This window comes from Colletotrichum chrysophilum (genome assembly GCF_026319265.1).
Source record: "Colletotrichum chrysophilum strain AFK26 chromosome Unknown scaffold_85, whole genome shotgun sequence".
Taxonomy (NCBI): Eukaryota; Fungi; Ascomycota; class Sordariomycetes; order Glomerellales; family Glomerellaceae; genus Colletotrichum; species Colletotrichum chrysophilum.
In genome coordinates, this window is record NW_026517372.1 from 119321 (window position 1) to 138995 (window position 19675).

The 19675-nt window shown below is 56.9% G+C and overlaps 6 protein-coding genes across 6 annotated transcripts; 5 read left to right on the forward strand and 1 right to left on the reverse strand.

The window, feature by feature from the left end:
- Positions 1-234: 234 nt before the first annotated feature.
- Positions 235-3388, forward strand: COL26b_009121 (uncharacterized protein; the record flags this gene model as incomplete). The annotated part of the gene is made up of 2 exons (XM_053181862.1): positions 235-1336; positions 1401-3388. 2 exons carry the CDS (start codon positions 235-237, stop codon positions 3386-3388), a joined length of 3090 nt encoding a protein of 1029 aa, XP_053034196.1.
- A 2418-nt stretch (positions 3389-5806) lies between these two features.
- Positions 5807-7369, forward strand: COL26b_009122 (uncharacterized protein; the record flags this gene model as incomplete). Its single annotated transcript, XM_053181863.1, has 1 exon — positions 5807-7369. The coding sequence occupies one exon, from the start codon at positions 5807-5809 to the stop codon at positions 7367-7369; it is 1563 nt and encodes a 520-aa protein (XP_053034197.1).
- Positions 7370-8272: 903 nt separating this feature from the next.
- Positions 8273-9711, forward strand: COL26b_009123 (uncharacterized protein; the record flags this gene model as incomplete). Its single annotated transcript, XM_053181864.1, has 3 exons — positions 8273-8345; positions 8417-9318; positions 9424-9711. The coding sequence occupies 3 exons, from the start codon at positions 8273-8275 to the stop codon at positions 9709-9711; spliced, it is 1263 nt and encodes a 420-aa protein (XP_053034198.1).
- A 2060-nt stretch (positions 9712-11771) lies between these two features.
- COL26b_009124 (uncharacterized protein) lies at positions 11772-13672 on the forward strand (the record flags this gene model as incomplete). The annotated part of the gene is made up of 4 exons (XM_053181865.1): positions 11772-11915; positions 11973-12077; positions 12136-13089; positions 13145-13672. The coding sequence occupies 4 exons, from the start codon at positions 11772-11774 to the stop codon at positions 13670-13672; spliced, it is 1731 nt and encodes a 576-aa protein (XP_053034199.1).
- Positions 13673-14480: 808 nt separating this feature from the next.
- Positions 14481-15416, reverse strand: COL26b_009125 (uncharacterized protein; the record flags this gene model as incomplete). Its single annotated transcript, XM_053181866.1, has 1 exon — positions 14481-15416. The coding sequence occupies one exon, from the start codon at positions 15414-15416 to the stop codon at positions 14481-14483; it is 936 nt and encodes a 311-aa protein (XP_053034200.1).
- A 2645-nt stretch (positions 15417-18061) lies between these two features.
- COL26b_009126 (uncharacterized protein) lies at positions 18062-19169 on the forward strand (the record flags this gene model as incomplete). Its single annotated transcript, XM_053181867.1, has 3 exons — positions 18062-18064; positions 18184-18408; positions 18516-19169. The coding sequence occupies 3 exons, from the start codon at positions 18062-18064 to the stop codon at positions 19167-19169; spliced, it is 882 nt and encodes a 293-aa protein (XP_053034201.1).
- Between the last annotated feature and the right edge of the window lie 506 nt (positions 19170-19675).

Sequence of the window (19675 nt, forward strand, 5' to 3'; positions counted from 1 at the left end):
CGGCTGCAACTGGAATTGCTTGCTGCACTGGGCGGTGGCGCTCGGCAGAACTTTTTCGCTGCCAAACTTTTTGGGACCCTGCAGCAGCAGAAGCAGCAGCAGCATCAGTGCGCTGAGTTGAGCGACGAACGGGAAAGGCAATTTTTGTAACGGAAAAAGAAACGCCATTCTTCATCTTTGCATTGATTTCCTTACGAATTTACGTACTTTGGAAGCACATAACCACTGAACATAATGACAAAAACGGCGAGCGCAAAGCGCAAGCGCGCCGAGAGGGAAGCCCTCAAGGCCGCCGAACAAGCAAACAAGCGCGCAAAGACGACCGACGGCAGCAGCACCCCCGACGATGCGAACGCCGACACCCCGCGGGCAAATCTGCCCAAGGTCGTCCTGGAGAAGAAGCTCTTCGTCGAGAACTCCACCGGCAAGGACCGCGTGCGCGAGGCGAAGCTCTACGAACTCCTCAGCAGCGAGAACGAGACGGACCGCATCGAGGCCGCCGGGGCCATTATCTCGAGCCTGTTGGATGGCGAGGGCGTGACGGAGGCTTGTCTAGAGAGGCATCTCGACTGGCGTCTGTTCAGAGGTCTCGCGAGCGGTCGCGCCGCGAGCAGGTTGGGATACAGTCTGGTGCTCACCGAGATCCTGAGCCAGCTGCTGGGCCCGCCGAGGAATCTCGCCAAGGAGAGATATACCGGTCTCACCTTCGAGAAGGTCCTGGGCATGCTCCTCGAGAGGACGCACGTCGGCGGAAACATGCCGGGCCAAGAGGAGCGGGATCTCTGGTTCGGACAGCTCTTTGGCTTGGAGTGCTTCGTCCGCGCGCGCGTGCTGTTCGAGGCCGAGGACGGTCCCGAGCGGTGGAACGAGGTCTTGAGGCTGCTAGTCAGGCTGGGCAATAAGAAGGTCTGGCTGCGGCCGCAGTGCGGATGGGTCGTTGCGCAGGCGCTGGCCCAGCTGGACCGCAGCCGCATCGAGATGGTGTTGCAGCAGCTGGTAGAGCTCGGCTGGGCAAAGACACCTGAGGGTGTTGGGATCTGGCTGATTGCGCTTGAGCAGTGCCCCGAGCTGAAGAGCGACGACCAGTCGAAGCCGCAGCACCACCCGCTGTCGTCGCGGAACCTCGGCGACCTGGCGACGATTCTGAAGGAGAGCAGCGCGAACGAGGAGCAGGCGGAGAAGGAGAAGCAGATGTCGCAGAGGGGGCAGAAGAACAAGCAGGCCAACTGGACGCCGCAACTGCACTTTGTGTGGGATCTCATCACTGTGCACTTTGCCAAGTTGGGCAGCGAGCATGTTGAGGAGTTTAGGACGTTTTGGAAGAGGGTTGTCGATGGTAAGTCGGGGATTTTGCGACTTCTTTCTCAAATCACACATTTTGCTAACGTTTCGATCTGCAGACAACTTCTTCGCAAAGGCGGCGACCGAAGGCCAGAAGTTCCGAGGCTTCTTGGTGTTCCAGAAGATGCTCCAGGCGTACATCAACAACGACGAGTTCCTCGACGTCCTCTTCAGCCGAAACGTGATGACCTGCCTCATCAACCAGGCGTCTCAGGTGGACCGATATCTGCACCGCGCGGCGCTGAAGACGCTGAAGACGATCGAGGAAGCCTCCGCGTCGCACCCCGAGGCCACGGGCATCATCCTAGACAACCTGATTAGCAACAACGGACTGTACAGATTCGATGTCATGACGAAAACCAAGACGGTCGACAAGATTCTGCAGCACGTGCAGGCTGAGACGGGCGAGGACATCATTCAGGTGTTGAGTGGCCCTGTCATGAAGACGGCCACCTCTGCCAAGGACATCAACACCGTCAAGCTTGACCTCCGCGTGTACATCGACTACCTCTTCCGCTTGACCACTTCAGCCCCAGAACCCTCACTTCAAGAGTTGACGTCTCTCGCCTACGCCAAGCTTGTCTGGATCCCGGAGAACGCCAACGCTCTGGTTCAGGAGTTGTCAAGGAACCGTCTCCAATCCGCGTTCGCCAAGCTCTCCCGCAAGGCCGAGGAATCAAACTACCTCTGCACGGCGGTCCAGTCCATCAACCCCGACTACATCCGCATGGAGGGCGACATGAAGAAGGAGGTCAACCAGGCCCGCAAGCGCCTGGAGAAGCTCATGAAGACGGGCGCCGGCGCCGGCGAGGGTGCTGCCGACGACGTCAAGATTGCGCAGGGCCTGGCTTTGCTGCACGCTATCGCCATCTTCCAGCTGTACAACGAGGAGCCTGACGCGTTCCAACTTCTGAGCGATCTGAAGGAGTACCAGTCACGCCTCCAAGAGGACGAGGAGGGTGCTGCAGAGTTCTTGGTCGAGATCCTCCTCGCGCTCGTCTCGCAGCAGTCCGCGCTCATGCGTGAGATTTCGCAGCGGGTATTCGGATACTTCACCAGCCGCGTCTCGCCCAAGGCTCTCGAGCTCCTGCTGGATGTCCTTGCAGCCGACGAAAGCGCCAAGGGCCAGCAATCCCTCTTCGACGTCAATGAAGACGATGACGTCGAGGAGATGGAGGAGGATGAGGAGGAGGAGGAGGACGACGAAGACGAGCTCGGCTCAGATTTCGAAGTCGACTCGGACGTAGAATTCGTCACCCTCAACGCCGGCGACGCCGAAGACGCCGAGGAAAACGACGACGAAGACGAAGACGACGGCTCCGAGGCCGAGGACGGGGACGACGAAGAGGCCAAGAACCTGGAAGCCCTCGACGACGCCCTCGGCAAGATCCTCAACAGCCACCGCCTCGACAAGGACCAGGAGGCCGACTCGTCCGACGACGACGCCGACATGAGCGACTCGGACATGCTCGAGCTCGACAACAAGCTCGCCGAGGTGTTCAAGCAGCGCGCCAAGGCCGCGCCGAGCAAGAAGAAGGAGCGCAAGGCCGCCAAGGAGTCCGTCGTCAACTTCAAGCGCCGCGTGCTCGACCTGCTCGAGATCTTTGTGCGCAACGAGGCCGGCAGCCCCACGACGCTCGCCGTCCTGCGCCCGCTGCTGGAGCTGGTCCGCACGAGCACCATCAAGACGCTCGCGGACCGCGCGTTCGAGCTGATTAAAGATTACCAGAAGCGGCTGCGCAAGGCGCGCTCCTCCGCCGCGGCTGGCAAGGTCGATAAGGAGGAGGCGCTGGAAGTGTTGAAGGGGGTGTATGAGGAGCTGAAGGCGGGCGAGACGAAGGCGCATGCCAAGGCTGCCGTGCCGGCTTGCCTCATTGCCGCGTCGAGCGTATTCCACGCGTACAACGGCGATAGGAAGGTTGTCGATGCGGTTGTGGGGGCCATGGATAAGGGTGCTGCTGGCGGGGTGCAGGGCGAGATGAAGAAGGCGTGGGACGAGTGGTGCCGGAATCACGAGGCGCTTAAGAAGCAGGGCGCGAAGAAATAGGATGTGTGGTGATCATGTGTTTACGGCGTCAGGGTTTTGGGAAAAGACTTTGATTTAATAGAAAAAGCGGCCGCGCGGGCTGTTTGATTTTGGTAGAGCAAGAGCATCATAGATTCTTAATGTCTAAAAGATGTTTTCTACGTTACTTACACGTCCAGAAGCATTGAGTTGATAATTGTGAACTTGCCTGCGCTGTTATGCACGGTATTATCAACTAATCAATTCCCTCCTTTCTTACTAATGGTACCCAAAATCACGGGACAAGTTACATCCAACATTTTAGACTCACCATCCCAGACCCTTATCCGCAATGGCAGTGCTTATTCAAGGCGCTCTCGGCCAGCCATGCCACGAAGATAGTTCCTAGGCTCGTCCTCTTCTTCAATCGAGTAAAGAGGCGAGGACAGCAGACGGCGAGGGGGTGGCAGATAGGAAGGAACCAAGATGGCGCTATTTCTTACCATGCGCATGCGGAACGAGCGTTCGTGAAAGTCCCCGTTTGTTCCGTTATTCTCTACGCCTTGTAATAGAGGCGAGGGGGCCGAAGCTTCAGCGTCTTCGGGGGCTGGGTTGTCAACGTCAAAAGTGACAGGATGCAGAGCGAGGGGATCGTAGGGCAGATTGGCCGAAACTTTGAATTCGGCCTCCGTCGCGATTACAGATTTCGCCTCCATTACATATTCCGCATCTACTACGGCCTCCGTGGATATGTTTCTTGGATGAAGCTGTGTTGGGTCCCGCTGTGGCACCTCCTGGTTGAAAGACTTGCACCTAAACAAGGTTGTTTCCGGCGGGTACTGATAGTGAATCATGGGCAGCGACATCGCGCGTTGTCTCGGGGCATCGGTAGTAATGTGGACGCAGCGGAAGATTGAGACGCACTCTTCGATGAATTCGCGAATGGCGGAGACCATGATAGTAAGTGTATGATGTTGCTGTTGAGTGTTTTGGATCTGTCTTCATGTTCGACTCCCCCAAAAGATGCCAGATACTTATGCTCATACTCTGCAGATCAAGAATTCACAAAGTCACCTATCATAATTGGTCTCTGAAGAATGTCGCGGCAGCGGTGGGAGATATGGCCGCGAGACTGAACAACGCCCTTGTTCAGCGGAGGTCGGGGGCCTTCAAAGTTGCCCACTCGGCCGAGGACCGGAATCTGTTGGCCCATGTGACAGAAATTGGCCCATTATTAGGGCTGCTTTCATGTTGTTCTTTGTGGAAGCGTGATCTTCTGAGCGTCGGGCGAGTGAGGTTGAGGCCGAGACGACAAAGAAGAAGCAAATACATCTGGGCCTCGACGACTCGGCCGAGGTTTCGTATATGTTGCTGAGGGGTCATTCCAAGAGCCTGGTTGGATGTCGATCAGATCCAACGGTTTCACGTGAAGCTTTCCAATAGTTCTGCAGTGGTTCACTGACGTCTTCCGATTTAGGCAATTCACCACTCAATCGCCGGTCCCATGGTGGGTCACCGGCCCGGGGCCGTCCAGAATGACCCGAAAGGAGGAACCCGATGTTCGGCTGCACAGGCTCTGAATGAGGTAGATAGAATAAGGTAGCCAAGCCACGCATGAGTAATTGCATGAAGTTTGGACAAGGATAACTTGCAAGGTGCGTCAACGACGACGCGACCAACCACCCCATCCCACTGGTTTCCTTCCGTCTGCCTCGCTTATCCGGGCGTTTAGTTGACAAAGCAGCGTCAGGAGCAATGAACAATGGAAAAAAGGGGACATTCAGAGCTCTTCATATTCTGTTTCGATTAGGTTGGGAACGTAGTAATTCTAAATCCGGTCCAACATTATCCCTTGGTGACTTGCTCGAAGCTCTCTTTTTCCATTATGGTTACTTATTGTTGTTTTCCCAAGTTCATGGATGATCAGCCTCACACTCAAAGACTCAACTGCTTCGGGTAGGACGATTGTCGAAGTTTCTTTCAATCCAAGCATACAGGCATTGCTGGTCTATGCCACGGATTGGGCGCCGCCTATATGATAAATTTCATGGGCTGCCAGTAAGATGTCTCCACGACGAACAGTCTTTCCAGATCGCAATAATCACTCTAACATTCGTTGCAACCGGCAGCTTCTTGTATATCTTTACACAGCAGAAATATCGTGCAGCTGCGTTAAAAGTCATCATTATCAAAATGTGTATCCAATTATGGCGCAGATATTTCTGCCCCAAAGCACCCGACTTTGGACCTCTGCCAGCAAACGCTTTCACAGTCCCGCACCCCAGGCCAAGCCCCTCCGGCCACCCACACCATCTAGTGAACCAGGAAGAGAACATCTTCAGGGAAAATTGGGAGGATCCCCAAGACCAGGTTCCACATGGCAAGCACATCCACTGGACGGCAAACTGGATTCGCTGCTCCCATAATTATCATCGTCAATGCGACGAGCTCTCCAACGACATGAAAAAGATCCAGTACATCGGCACCGCATGCCCGTTCTGCAAAGGAGACATTGACGTTCATGTCGAGAGACGAGAGGACGTATTTGGGGAGTGGGACATACACCCCAAGATCCCGGTGGAAAACGACCCCGACCAGCAGCTGGCCGCTAGGTTCGATGCCTACAAGGAGTATTACATTCTCAGGCTCCTCCTCCTCATGCACAGGATCTTGACGAGTCCTTACCCCATCGCCTCCGAGAGCTTGGAATGGAGCCAGATCATCGACACTTGCTGGCAAGAGACCTTCTGCAAAGTGGTCTTCAGTCATGTTGGACACGCCATGGATGTGTGCGACTGCCCCTCGACCAAGGAGGAGTGGCGCGTCAACCCCGCCATCACGTTGAGAAAGAACGAGGCGGAGTCCGTCCTTGAGGGTATCGACAAGATACCTCGCGGCGAGCGCGAACGGTTCTGGATGGGGCGTATCTTCAGATACGACGCAGCCACCAACGTTTACACAGAAGACTGGACAGTCACCGACAGAGCACGACAAATCTATGGCCTGTATCGTGCCAGCGACTTCCCCGAATACCAGATGCAGTACGTCGACGTCGACTTCGACGCCTGTGCCAAACGGTACGACAGGCTCGTAGACCTCGGGGACGACTGCCACGAGGAACTAATCAAACGGGGGCCCCAAGTCTCGCAAAGCTACCCGTACAACAACGCCACCTTCCACACACGAAGGGTCCAGTGGATGGACCTGGACAACTGGCCGTCGGCGCTTCTACGTCGCGAGACGCTCTTGCAGTGGATGTTCATGTTCCTCGCGTACGACGCAGGGCTCGACGAGGAGGTGATGATGTTCCTCGGCGGCGCTCTCCTCGCCATCCTGAACCCCTACCCGTCCATTCGGACAAGGTCGCACCCGTCGCATAAGAAGCCGGAGTGCCTCGACCCGGACCTCGCCGCTTGGGATGTGCTGCAGGAATGCGTCTTCGAGCTCGAGAACCACTGGCCTCTGCTCGCTCGCAGGAGCGAGATCCAGGAGAACCTCTACGACGCCGCGCACGAGACGTCGGCCCTGGTGAAGTTGATCAGGCGCAACAGGCGCATCATCGCGAACGACATCAATTCCCGGAACCAGGCGGCCGATCGCGGCGTCAAGGCCTTTGCGGTCAAGCCGCAGGAGGCTATCAATCAGGGACAGACGCAGTGCTCGGTGTGTACGGACACGTGGGGCTCGCAGCCCTTCCACCAGCCCGTTAAGATGCCGTGCTGCAAGGCGTTTGTCGGGGCGCGGTGTCTCAAGCAGTGGCTGGCGTCGAGACCGCTTCGCGGGGCCGAAGAGGACGTCTCCGAGGACGATACTACGTGGGCGCAGGGTTGGAAATGCTTGCTGTGCCGGGCTCCGATAGGCGACAAGTTCCGGCCGAAGCTGCGTGAGCATCAAAGGCTTGGCCCGGATAATCTTCGAGATTTAGCCTTCAACAACGTGTCGAAGAGTTTTGAGCAGCCATCGTGGTGGTGGGGGAGTAAGCTCTTCGAGCATCAGATGAATGGAGGGCCATCGCAATCTTAGAATGGCTTCTCTTTGGAAAACTTAGGAGGGATACTTGGGCGTGGAGGATATTGTTTGGGATTTTTGTTCGCTATATAGACCATGAGATATTTTGGGGGGAATAGCTTCACATCGTGTAAGAGACAGACTATTGGTGCAGGTCGTGTAAATCTTACCTTTGGTGATGATAGGAAATGAGTGTCCACCGCAGATGTCTTGGTTGAAGTCTCTCACCGAGCCTCACCTTCCTGACCGAGGGACGTTATCTAACGGGAGGCACCCGTTGAGTGGCTTACATAAGACATATAGGCCGCACAATTAAGGGAGCAGATCTGGATCAATCTAGGCCCAAGAGGGACTGGTGCGATTCATGAACCCCTGTCCGGAACCTTCTCCTTTGAGTCTCTTTTGCAAACGGGAGTCCCCTGGGCCGCAGCACCAGCAGCAGCAGCGACCCTTTGCGACTGGCCCCCCGGTTGAAGGCAAAAAAGTTCCCTTGTCCAACGGGAAATTCCATCTCCTTTGAGATTTCTCCTGGCCCAAGAGACCACATTTCCCATTTGCAAGTCTCGGGAAAATTTTCTTTTCTCTGGGCAGCCAGTTTTCTGCTCTTTAGTATTCGGATTCGCAGGGAGGCAAAGTCTTTTGTCAACCCTTTTGGAGGAAACAGAACAAGAGGACAGAGAGGTAGGTTACGTTCGTTTTGTTTGATTGGTGGTTCAGGCGTTGCGTGTTGCTTCCTGTTGTTGTTGCTTCGCTGGCAGCTCCATGCCACATGCTCCCCACGTCCCCATTTGAGAAGCTAAAGCTAATAACACCTGGCATCCTCAGGACTCGACACCGAGACTCTCCCATATTTCGGCCGTCCCCGTGCCGCATCTCGTCGACTCTTTGGCATAGTACGCTGGTTCTGGTTATGCAAGGATGAGGTTCAGCGTGCTGTCTATTGGCCTCTTGGCCCTCCTGTCGCCCTTGACCGCGGCCTGGAGCAAGGAAGGTGAGCAAACAATGCATCCGCAGACACAAAGCACATTGTGCGACACAAAAGCTGACAAGAGACACAAATAGATCGCGAGATCTTCCGCATCCGTGATGAGATCAAGGCGCACGAGCCCAATGCCGACGCGACCTTCTACGACCTCCTCGGCGTCAAGAACGGCGCCTCCATCGACGACATCACCAAGGCCTACCGCAAGATCTCCCGCTCCCTCCACCCTGACAAGGTTCGCCAGCAGCTCATCGCCGAGCGTGCCAAGGCCAAGAAGGACAAGAAGAAGAAGCCCGGTGTCAATGTCTCCAAGCCCCCTACCCAGAAGGAGATCAAGGCCGCTGTCAAGATCGCCTCCGACCGCCAGGCCCGTCTCGGTCTCGTGCGCAACATCCTGAGCGGCCCTGACCGCGACCGCTACGACCACTTCCTCCGCAACGGCTTCCCCGCCTGGAAGGGCACCAACTACTACTACAACCGCTACCGCCCCGGTCTTGGCACCGTTCTCTTCGGAGTCTTCCTCGTCGCCGGCGGTGCCTTCCACTACATTGCCCTGTACATGTCATGGAAGCGCCAGAGAGACTTCGTGGAGCGCTACATCAAGTTTGCGCGCAATGCTGCTTGGGGTGACAACCTGAACATTCCCGGTATTGACGATGCTCCCGCCCCTGCGCCCGCCCTGGCTGCTGCCGAAGACGACGAGGACGCGCCCCCCATCCCGAGGAACCGCAAGGAGCGCCGCATGCAAGAGCAGGCCGCTCGCAAGGGCGCCGCTAAGGAGGGCAGGGGCCGTGGTCGCAAGCCCGCCGGCAGCGGCACCGCGACTCCCCGCGAAACCGCCGTCGCCCAGTCCTCCGGCCCAACTGGAGCCAAGAAGCGTGTTGTTGCTGAGAACGGCAAGATCCTCGTTGTCGACTCCGTCGGCGACGTTTACCTCGAGGAGGAGAACGAGGACGGCGAGGTGGAGCAGTTCCTGCTTGATGTAAGTTCTGATCGCCGCGTGTAGTGTCAAGCTAGAGCTTGACAGGCACAATCTCCGCTACGCAATGGCCCAAATCTCGGGTGATGCTAACTCAAAGAACAATAGCCCAACGAGCTTCCTCAGCCCACCATCCACGACACCGCGCTCGTCCGCCTCCCCATCTGGGCCTACAACCGCACCGTGGGCCGCGCTCTCAACAAGGAGACCGAGGAGGTCGCACTCGAGACTGAGGAGTTCGACTCGGACGACGGCAACGCCCAGCACACTCCCAGCTCCGACTCAACCGCTGACGACTTTGAACTTCTGGAAAAGTCGACCGACTCCCTTGGTAAGGCCAAGGCTAGCGGCGCGCAGACCGGCAAGGCCAACAAGCGCAAGAACAAGAAGAGGTGATGGGGGCGCCTGGGGAAGACGGAGGGGAAAGCATGACAAGCCTTTCTCCTGTTGCGCATCGTCGCCAAGGCCGTGACAGCTCGCGTGGCTCCACGATTGGCCGCGGAAGGCCCAGACACACGACGGAAAGTTGCATGACGCATCACGAAAGCTGTTGATCTTTTGCTCTCTGTCGGGCGCGTACAGACACACGTAGACCATCCATCAATGCATATTTGTTTAACGCAAGGCCCGTTCTTGGCCCCCTTCATGCGCGTGATGGCATCAGTTTCGCATGGCTACTACTGCGAGTGCTTGGACTGACAGGAAGCAGAGAACTCGGGGCAATCCTTTCCGCAGTTCCGTGCTGCGGCGACACTGACCTTGCGGGTTTCGGATCGGCGTTTAGACCCAGCACGGCGGGTGCAACTTCCATTCCAAGTTGTCTGGCCGTGATCACAACTGCGTGAGACCGTTTCCTGCCTCCTCTGCACCTCTCAAACTATGTTTCGTCCCTTCCCTTGCTGTACTGAAATCCAAAGACTCTCGTCTTGCATAGCGCGTGCAGCAGGTGTCGCAGGGCGGTTCATCCCCCTCTTCTTCACACGTTTTGATGAACTCTACCAGGGATCAAGATCGACGTCAGATAAACATGGCATCGACCGATGGACAGCTCCGTCCCACCGGAAAGGCAGAAAAAAACCCAGGTTCAATTCAAGCTTCATTCACAGCCTGGCTTGCATCATCAGCTCACTCTCTTATCATACTCGAGCGAATAGAAACACCGTCTTTCAAGTACCGCCCTGAAACAAGGCACTGGAAAAAGGGGAAACGTCTCTTAGCTGATTCCAAAAACAGACCAGCCGTTCCTGGCGTTATACCCAAAAGAAACAAAACGCAACGCCAAGCGAGCCTCCGCCTTGGAGTCGATCTTCCCTCTTTCCCTGCAAAAGAGAAGGAGGCTTGAGCGTAAACAAGAGAGTCGGAACGATCCAGGCACAGCAACCAACCCACCGCTCGAGCCGCATGGTCGCCCGGGTCCCAAAGGCTCCGCGGTAGACCTGATCCAGTTTACCTGACGCTTCTCTGTTGGGGGTCGTGTTTTTTTTCTTCGAGCTACTGCGGTGCTTTAGCGTCTGTTCGCCGACGTCGTCAACCACGCCAACTCGACCGCTAGCCAGAAAACCCTATCTCACTCGAGCTGCGCAACCTGCGCTACTCGCCCATCCTCATTGGCGGGGATGTGTTGCTGTTCTTGTGCCTGGGAATAAGGCACCAGGGGCGCACGCGGAACAGAGCGATGGAGGTGGGATGGGAGAAAGGAGACGTAGCTACGTCGTCTCTACTTCTCCAAAACACGCCTGGATGCAGCCCTCAGAAGCACCTCAAGGCTATTGGGCGCGTCACTCTCATAGACTTCGCGACCTGACTCCCGCCCACACTCATACACCACGAGTGTGATGTTTCTTCAAGTGAAGCGGGAGGGTGGGCGGCGGAGATTGTGGACAGCTCCTGGTGGACGAGCGAACAACAGATGCCCGCCCCGCCATCGTTCACGTCCAACTCGTATGGATGTACGGATACCACCGTCACCCAAAGCCGGAGGCGTTCCCCGGCTCTGGCTTCCCGGGAATGGACTGGTGGCTATTCTTACCTGCTGCCACGGCTCAATCGAGATATCAGACCTAACGTACCCCTAAATCTGGTTCCCTCCCAACCGAAGACCCGAGCGTGGCTAGACTCACGCTTATGCTTGCTGGCTCGTCCACTCTCTCACTCTCTCTTACACAGGTCGTTCATGATATGTATACCCAGTGGTAGCCACCCCAGACCCTGACAGGTCCCATCTTCTCCTACCCCATCTCCCGTTTCTCCATCGCCCCCCCGGCTTCGTCCCGCCAACCCGGATCACACACTGCACATCACGTCCCGCCCGTCGCCTTAATCCCGACGATCATAAGCCAAAACCCCGTCAATATGTCCAGGTGAAAAGAAGAGCAAGCAAAACACAAGCAGACGACAGACGGACGACCGTCGAGAAAGAGAGAGGGGAAGACGGAACCGTGGATGATACAGGCAGAATGGAGGATCGCAGCGGGCAAGTGCTGGCCGTCGCGGTCCTCTTCTTCGTGCTGTGCTGGAGCGTCGTCGGCCTGCGCATATACTGTCGAGGATGGATCATACGCTCCTTTGGCGTCGACGACAAGTTGATGATTGGGCTCATGGTAGGACGCCAGAACTTGCTGCTTGCGACTCTTGACATGTGACTGACACACTTACAGCTCCTATTCACTGTCTACCTGATAATGCAAATACAAGGCGTCCGTTATGGCACAGGGCGACACAGGGCAGATCTTACGGAGGAAGCCAACCGTGATGCCCTCATGGTAACCCCTCTCCACGTCCCACCCTCCCAGAAATCCACCTCACTAACAACCATCACAGTACTGGTACATTTGCGAACTCCTCTACATAATCTCGACCTGCCTCCTCAAAATCTCCGTCGGCTACTTCCTCCTCCGCGTCTCCATCCGCCGCTCCCACATCTGGATTCTGCGCGTGCTCATGCTCGGCACCGTTCTCTTCGGCACGACCTATTTCTTCATGGTCACGTTCCAGTGCGTCCCCGTAAACACCTTCTGGGAGAAATCCCCCCGCGTGCAGGGGAAGTGCTTCAACGACCGCGTCGTCGTCATCATGACCCTCACGGCCTCCATCATCAACTGCCTCGCCGATTGGTCCTTCGGCATCCTCCCGCTCTTCATCGTCTGGTCCCTCTCCCTCCCCAAACGCACTCGCCTCCTCGCCTTCGCCATCCTCTCCTTCGCAGCCATCGGCTCCGCCGCCACCGTCGTAAGGTCCGTCTACATCCCCACCCTCCTCAACGGCGACGACTTCCTCTGGGCGACCACCGACGTCGCCCTCTGGAGCACCGTCGAGCCCGGCATCGGCATCACCGCCGCCTCCCTCGCCACACTCCGCCCCCTCTGGCAGCTCGTGTGGTACCGTGCCGGCCTCAAGTCCCAGGCCCCCCGCGCCGTAGCTTGGCGTGAGCGTTTGCAGGGCAAGCCGTCCTACGTCCGCAGTGACGAATCCGGCGGCCACGCACGACAGGCCCGCTTCCGCCTCTCGGATGTAGATGCACCCCTGGAAGAGATTGAAGCCGGCATCCAGGCCGAGATCCAAGCTGAGTTCGACGCGGCCGAGCTTCCTCGTATACACCACCCCGGCGACGACGCGGCAACATCGACAGCCCCGTCAAGACGCAGCGGCCTGAGCAAAACGTTCGACTTATCGTACCCCCGGAGACGCAGCGGCGAGGAGGACGGCGAAGGGCTCGTGACGCCCAGGGAAGACGGCGCGGGCGGGCACTACCTCGCCCCAACGCCGACCCGCGAGGTATGTCATCTCTCGCATCTTCTACCCTAAAAATACTATGCTAACAAACCCACAGACGCACGAGGAACCTTCCGACTTCGAAGACGGCCTCCACCTCTCCCCCATGGTCCCCTCCACCGCCCCGACCCTCAACTGGGTCTCACCGCGCATGTCCGCCCTCTCGATGGGCTTCACCCCGCCCGGCAACAACCCCAACGCCCGCGACTCGATGCAGTCCTCAACAACTTGGGGCGGCTTCAACAACAACGACCCGCGCGCGAGCCGCATCTCCAGCCTCACGACCGCAACAACCGGTGTCGCCGTCACAAACACCTACACCGGCCGCGACAGCGTCAGCCACATCGACACGTACCGCGACAGCCGCACGACGGCGCGCAACAGCCGCTACGACCGGTACAGCCGCGCGACGCGCACCAGCAGCTATCACAGCCGCTTCCTCGCGCCGCCGTCGCCGGGGGATGTACCGCTGCCGAGCCCGCCGCCGCCCGTGTGGCAGGTCAACGTGCCCGGCGGCATGGACTCGGCGCAGTGGCTGTCGAGCAGGATGACGGAGCACCCTGGGAATCCAGGCGGGCAGATTTGACGGTTGGGATGAAAAGCATTAGTACAAAAACACTTAATCGACTCTACGATCATGGACCATATCATATACCCGGCGTATACAGCGAGATACCACTTTACGAAAACATTTTTTAGTATTTAACCAAAAACATTGGGCATAATGGGATGAGGATTGTTGTTATTACTGGGGCCGAAAAGGAAGCCATTGGAAAAGGGGGCTCCCAAGTTGAAGTCTGACGACTGTTGATACGAAAGGGGGAGATCGTGGGATGGCAAACATCATTTTACGTGGTTGAATACAGCATATATGCTTGCCGAATGAAAACACATTTAGCAACTTACCGACTTCAAGTGCAATACGTGAGTGCAATACGTGAGTGAGTGTCAAGGCGGTACCTCTGGATATTGCCTATGTCATGCGCGTGAAAACCGTCGAGCACCCCTTTCATCCCCATCCTCATCGTTCGCTTCTTTCCTACACATACCTCTTCAGGCCTATCCCTTTTGTCCCCATTACTGGCACCATCAAGCTCGTCACTATGATATTCTTCCCGCCTGTCTTCAAGCTCGTCGCCCCATGAAACGTAACGTAACATAATTGAATTGATTTTCTCGCTATTCATTCCTCATGCCTTCCCAACGGTATACGTTCAATGCCTAGTCATAACGGAGCCAACAAAAGTGAAAGGTTCTCCAAAGGCGTGCGTGCCAAAATCGCGACTCTTCCATCCGTTCCTGTTCTTTCATGCAGTCTAACTGGTATCTGCTGCCGGCGTGTGCCTTCGCTGCTATGCTGGACGAATGCTGAATAATAATACGTACGAAGCTCATTAAATCTCCATGGCCTCCATGTTGCCTCCCCATGCCTGGTAGGCACCGTACTGGTTCTCCATCTGCATCTGCTGCTCCCGGGCCCAATCGTCGCCGAAGCCCTTGTAGACAGGGTCGGTGGCCGGCTTGTACGATGAGCCGACGGCGGAGCCGTAGTGAGAGTAGTTGTTGCCCGAGGAGCGGAGAAGCTCGGCTTGTTCGCGCTCGCGCTGCTCTTGTGCTTGCTGCTCCCGGACGCGCTGTTCACGCTCTTGCTCGCGGCGCATCATCTCCTCGTAGCCGGACATCATGTAGGGCTCGACGTGGTGGGAGATGGAGCTTGCAAGCCAGCGGCTGTCGTCGGCCTGGATCTGGGTTCCGTCGAGGCTCATGACTTGCTGCTGCTGCTGCTGCTGCTGCTGCTGCTGCTGCTGTCTCTCAGACTCCATACGCTCGTACCGCATGCGAGCCAGCTGCTCCTCTTGCTCAAGGGTGGTGCTGGTCCATGCCAGGGTGGGGTTATCGTTGCTCGAGGTAGGCGGGGCCTCGCGCCAGAGCTCGATCAGACGGAGCTGGTGGGGTTCCTCGGAAATTCGGAAGAGCTGGAACTGGGCGGGGGAGAGAACGGAAGTGTCGACGCCATGTTGGGCGAGGACCAACTCGGGGGTGATCTGCTCAGTCTGAGGAGGTTCAGAGGAAGGGCGCTGGACCTCGTGCTGAGGTTCTTGTTGCTGCTGGCGCACGATGTGGGCGTTGGGGGTGTAGTGCTGGGAGATGGAGTAGATGATGGGGGCCGGTGCGGCATTGGCGGGGGCGGGGTCTGGGGTCTGCTGCTTGAGCTCCTCCTCAACTTTAAGAGGGGTCTGGGACTGAACCTCCGGGTTGAAGGTCAGGTTGCGGGAAAAGAGAGTTGCAAGGTCGTCTTGGACCTGCATGGAGGGCTGGAAAGAAACCATCTTCCTGTGAGTTTGTTAGCAAATATTCTTCGTAAATCTTGTGCAAGCCGTGATGTTGCTGTTGCTGTTGCTGTTACTGTTGATCATCTCCGACAAAACCCCGGCGGGGCTCCGAAAGCGGGACCGGGGCGTTTGATCGGACGGCGCCGGAGTTAGCTCTTGGAGCAAGACTTGCCTTCTTGGGAGCTGCGAAATTGGCGGAGAAGCCAGAAATGAAGGCCGTTCGGTGTGAAGCTGTTTGCTGTAGAGGTAAAGATGTTGGCGAAATATGGAAGACAGTAAATAACTGTCTTTTGGCTTGTTCTTCTTGTGGTGCTCGGCTCGGGGTGCCTTGAGACAGCGTCTGGTGGGAAAACAAAACTGTTTATATTGGCTATGCTATTTACTCGAGGGAAATCGATTTTTTCAGGAGACGAATATTCGTAGTGATAAGAAAGCGAACAGAAGACTCGGTAGACGAAAGAAAAGTGGTCTTGAAAAGCAACGGTCGGGGGTTTGGTTCGGTCTTGATGTTCCCTTGGGCAGGAAGACAGCAAGCAGGGTTGGGGTTGAAAGGGGGGCGTGGATGCGATGCCAACAGGTCAGCGGTGCAGATGCAGTCAGTGGCCTGGTGGGGTGAGTTTGCAAGAAGTCGAACGTCTCGGCGGCGACGGCGGGATTCGTTCGGTTCGGTGACACGGTCGACGGGACGGGGACAGTTTGTGATTCTTCAGTAGCAATAGCCAGTAGTCGTTGAGTTTGCAAAATACAAGAATCTGTAGAATGTTGAGGGCGGTTTGGACTTTATATGGCAAGAAGAGTCATAACCCTTTTCGGATTTGTAGGGAAGGAGGGGAGAGACAAGTGGAGGGCAGGAGGGGGGAGCAGAGGCACTTGGAGCGAGGGACGAGGGACGCCGGGCTGGCCTGGCAGGGGGAAATTAGGAAGGAGGGGCAACTAGCAGGCAAGGTCATGACGCAGGCAGGGCAATGTGACGGATTCACAGGCCGTAGCCAGACAGCCCTTCCCTTCATCTTTCCGCTACCAGCAGATACCAGTACGCAGTAAGGTAGAGACGGGCGGGGGGGAGGGAAGATGCGCTGAACGAACGCTTTGGCTTTTGGCGGTCGGGTGCCTGACCTGACCTGACCTACAGACCGGTGCGGCGTGCCAGGTGCCAGACCGGGGCCAGGCCCGGCGTACATGGCGCATCCACACATCACCACCTCATCATTCATCATTTATCACCACCAATAGCGCTAACGCCCAATCTGCTGTCCCGTCAGGCCGGAATGCCTGCCTGATGCCCCTGTTTTCCGCCTGTTTGCTGTCCATAATATAGCTCATCCTACCATTTACCGTCCATACCGATATTCACGGCAAGACATGATCGCCAGGCTGCACCGTGAATTTGGTACCTGACCGACTGGAAAAAGATGGAGGTCATGTATGCAGCTAAAGTAACAAGAGCAGGTCCGGCCGGCCAGCCGGCAGGACATGTCGACTTGAAACATACACTCTTCCAGATCCGCGCCTGTCGCCCAATGGATCGGTGACACGACCGGTCAACCCAGCTTCTGGAAGACACGGAGGTATCAAACCAGTTTCCCGTGACACACGCGAGCCCACCCGGCATCATATGCACCCTCTGTACGCTCCCAGACTGCCTTTTGTTCTCTACAGAAAACGATGATGGCATCCCTCAGACTCTGTTCCGAATCGGCCTGCCAAAAGTATATTCTGTCTTTGCGGCACTTGTTGCTTCCCAAAGAACCGGCGCATTTCAGCAGGTCTTCGTTTGCCTGCTCAACCTTACCACCTGGGCTTTCCCGAGGTCCAGTCCGGTGCGTCCACACCGCTCCTAAAGATCCCCGTCCCAACATGTTTCGCCGGAATCCATCCGGGCCTGGACTCCTGGGATGCCGACTATCGGTGTCTAGGAATTGTGACAGGCTCCTGATGGGAATTTGTCAGGGTTTTCAGCGCTGAGCCAGACAGAGCATTAATGTCGAGGATTTTCAACAGGAAATGAGGATGGAAAGGGGAATCAGCTTTCGCACTCGTCGCGATGACACCACGACCCAAATACTTGGGTGCCGCACCTCGCGATGTGCCTGCCGTAAAAGAATGCTGAGATGATGCCCCTCCGTCGCAACCCCTCCATAGCTGCTGGCACCTGCAGCCCACTGCAGGTTCAACCTGCCCGTGAGTGCGGGATGGTGGGGTAGGTAATGATTAAAAATATTGAAATCCCCTGCAGCTTCCATCGTGAACAACGCTGCGGAGCTTATCTAATCTTCAAGTCAAGCCTCAGCTCCCGCCACACGTGGCTTTGGCCGATTTAATTCCTTCACCCCTTCCCAAGCTGCCTGTAGCCACGCCCCAGGCTTCCCTCCCGCCTTCAACCTGAGGCACCCCTACGTCTAGCCTCGCCGTCGACCTCGCGCAGCAACACGCAGCTCTCAGGTTGCCTGAAGCTCAGATCTCAAGGCTCCAGATTCCCCAATTCCATTCAACGTCCCGCATCGTCATCCACCACCACCCGAAAGCGACACGACCGACATCACGACCTGCACCTCACCTCCTCCGATCACGACGGCCGAGTCTCTCCCTACGTATCCACGCCAGCCACATTCCAAATACCCAATCCCCCTCTCTAATTCACAATGGTAAGCTTGCCCTTGCCAGGTCCTGGCCCGGAGCTGGACGACCGGGATGCTGGGAGCTATCACCATCCCGCCACAATGACAACCAGCGCAGCATTCACTAACCAGTCATCCCATGGCAGACGTCGATAGGCACAGGCTACGACCTGAGCAACTCCATCTTCTCCCCCGATGGTCGTAACTTCCAAGTCGAGTATGCCGTGAAGGCAGTCGAGAACGGCGGCACATCCATCGGTATCCGCTGCAAGGAGGGCGTCGTTCTCGCCGTCGAGAAGATCATCACCTCCAAGCTATGGAAGCCCAACGCCAACAAGCGCATTGCCACCATTGACAGACATCTCGGTGTTGTAAGTCCACCCTTGCTTCCGCACCCCTCTGCAAACGCACACGACCCCTCATGCCAGCTCCATTCGTTTCTCGTACACAAACTTGCACATCGACTAACACCTCCAAGGTCTACTCAGGCATGGTTCCCGATGGCCATCACTTCGTCGACCGTGCTCGCGAAGAAGCACGCGGCTGGCGCGATACCTTCAAGACCCCCATCTCCACCGCCGACCTCGCTGCCCGCATGGGCGGCTACCTCCAAGCCTACACCCTCTACTCCTCCGTCCGCCCCTTCGGTATCACCGCCATCGTCGGCGGCTTCGACCCCTCCCAAGAGTCTCCCGTCGACGGTGAGGTCGGTTCTGGCCCCAAGGTCGGCGCCGGAGGCAAGGACGAATCCAAGACCCACGGCGGTCCCTTCCTCTACATGATCGAGCCTTCAGGTCTGTACTGGGGCTACTACGGTGCCGCCACCGGCAAGGGCCGTCAGGCTGCCAAGGCCGAGCTCGAGAAGCTCGACCTGGCTGAGGGAGGCCTGACGCTGAAGGAGGCCGTCAAGGAGGCTGCCCGCATCATCTACGTCGCCCACGACGACAACAAGGACAAGGACTTCGAGCTTGAGATGAGCTGGATCAGTGACGTGAACGGTCCCACCAAGGGCCGTCACGAGGAGGTACCCAAGGAGCTGCGTGAGGAGGCGGAGCGGTTAGCCAAGAAGGCGCTCGAGGGCGATGATGACGATGACGAGGACAAGAAGGATGATGACAAGATGGAAGAGTAAGGGAGCGGCTAACGATTAGAGCGAGGAGGTTTATCACGACACAGAGAGACAAATCAAAAAGAGATCTTTCATGCCATGGAGGTGCTGCCGTTGACACTGGTGGCGCTTGAAGGACCTTCGTGTACTTGTAAAAATACCATGATGAGGGCTATGGCGGCTGGTTCATAGACTAATCAGACCTGGCTTGGGCATGTTGCTGGTGTTTTTCGGTGACCTTGGAGATGCTGAATGTTCCCTTGTTCGCCGAGTGGTCTGGGAGCTTGGCAACTCGCTCCCGCTTGGAGCAATGGGCACACTCTTTTGCCCTCAGCAGGGAAGCTTGGACGTCGCGTCCAAGCCCTTCCACGACTCGTAGATGGGGCAAGGCAAGTTTGACATCGAGAAGGGAAAAGCGTCTGTCATCAGGATTGGGGCTCTTTCCAAGATTGCAACACGGCGTGCAGAGATTCGGACGGTTTGTGTTGATTCTGAGTCCGACATGCTCACGGTGACCGGGCATACGCTGT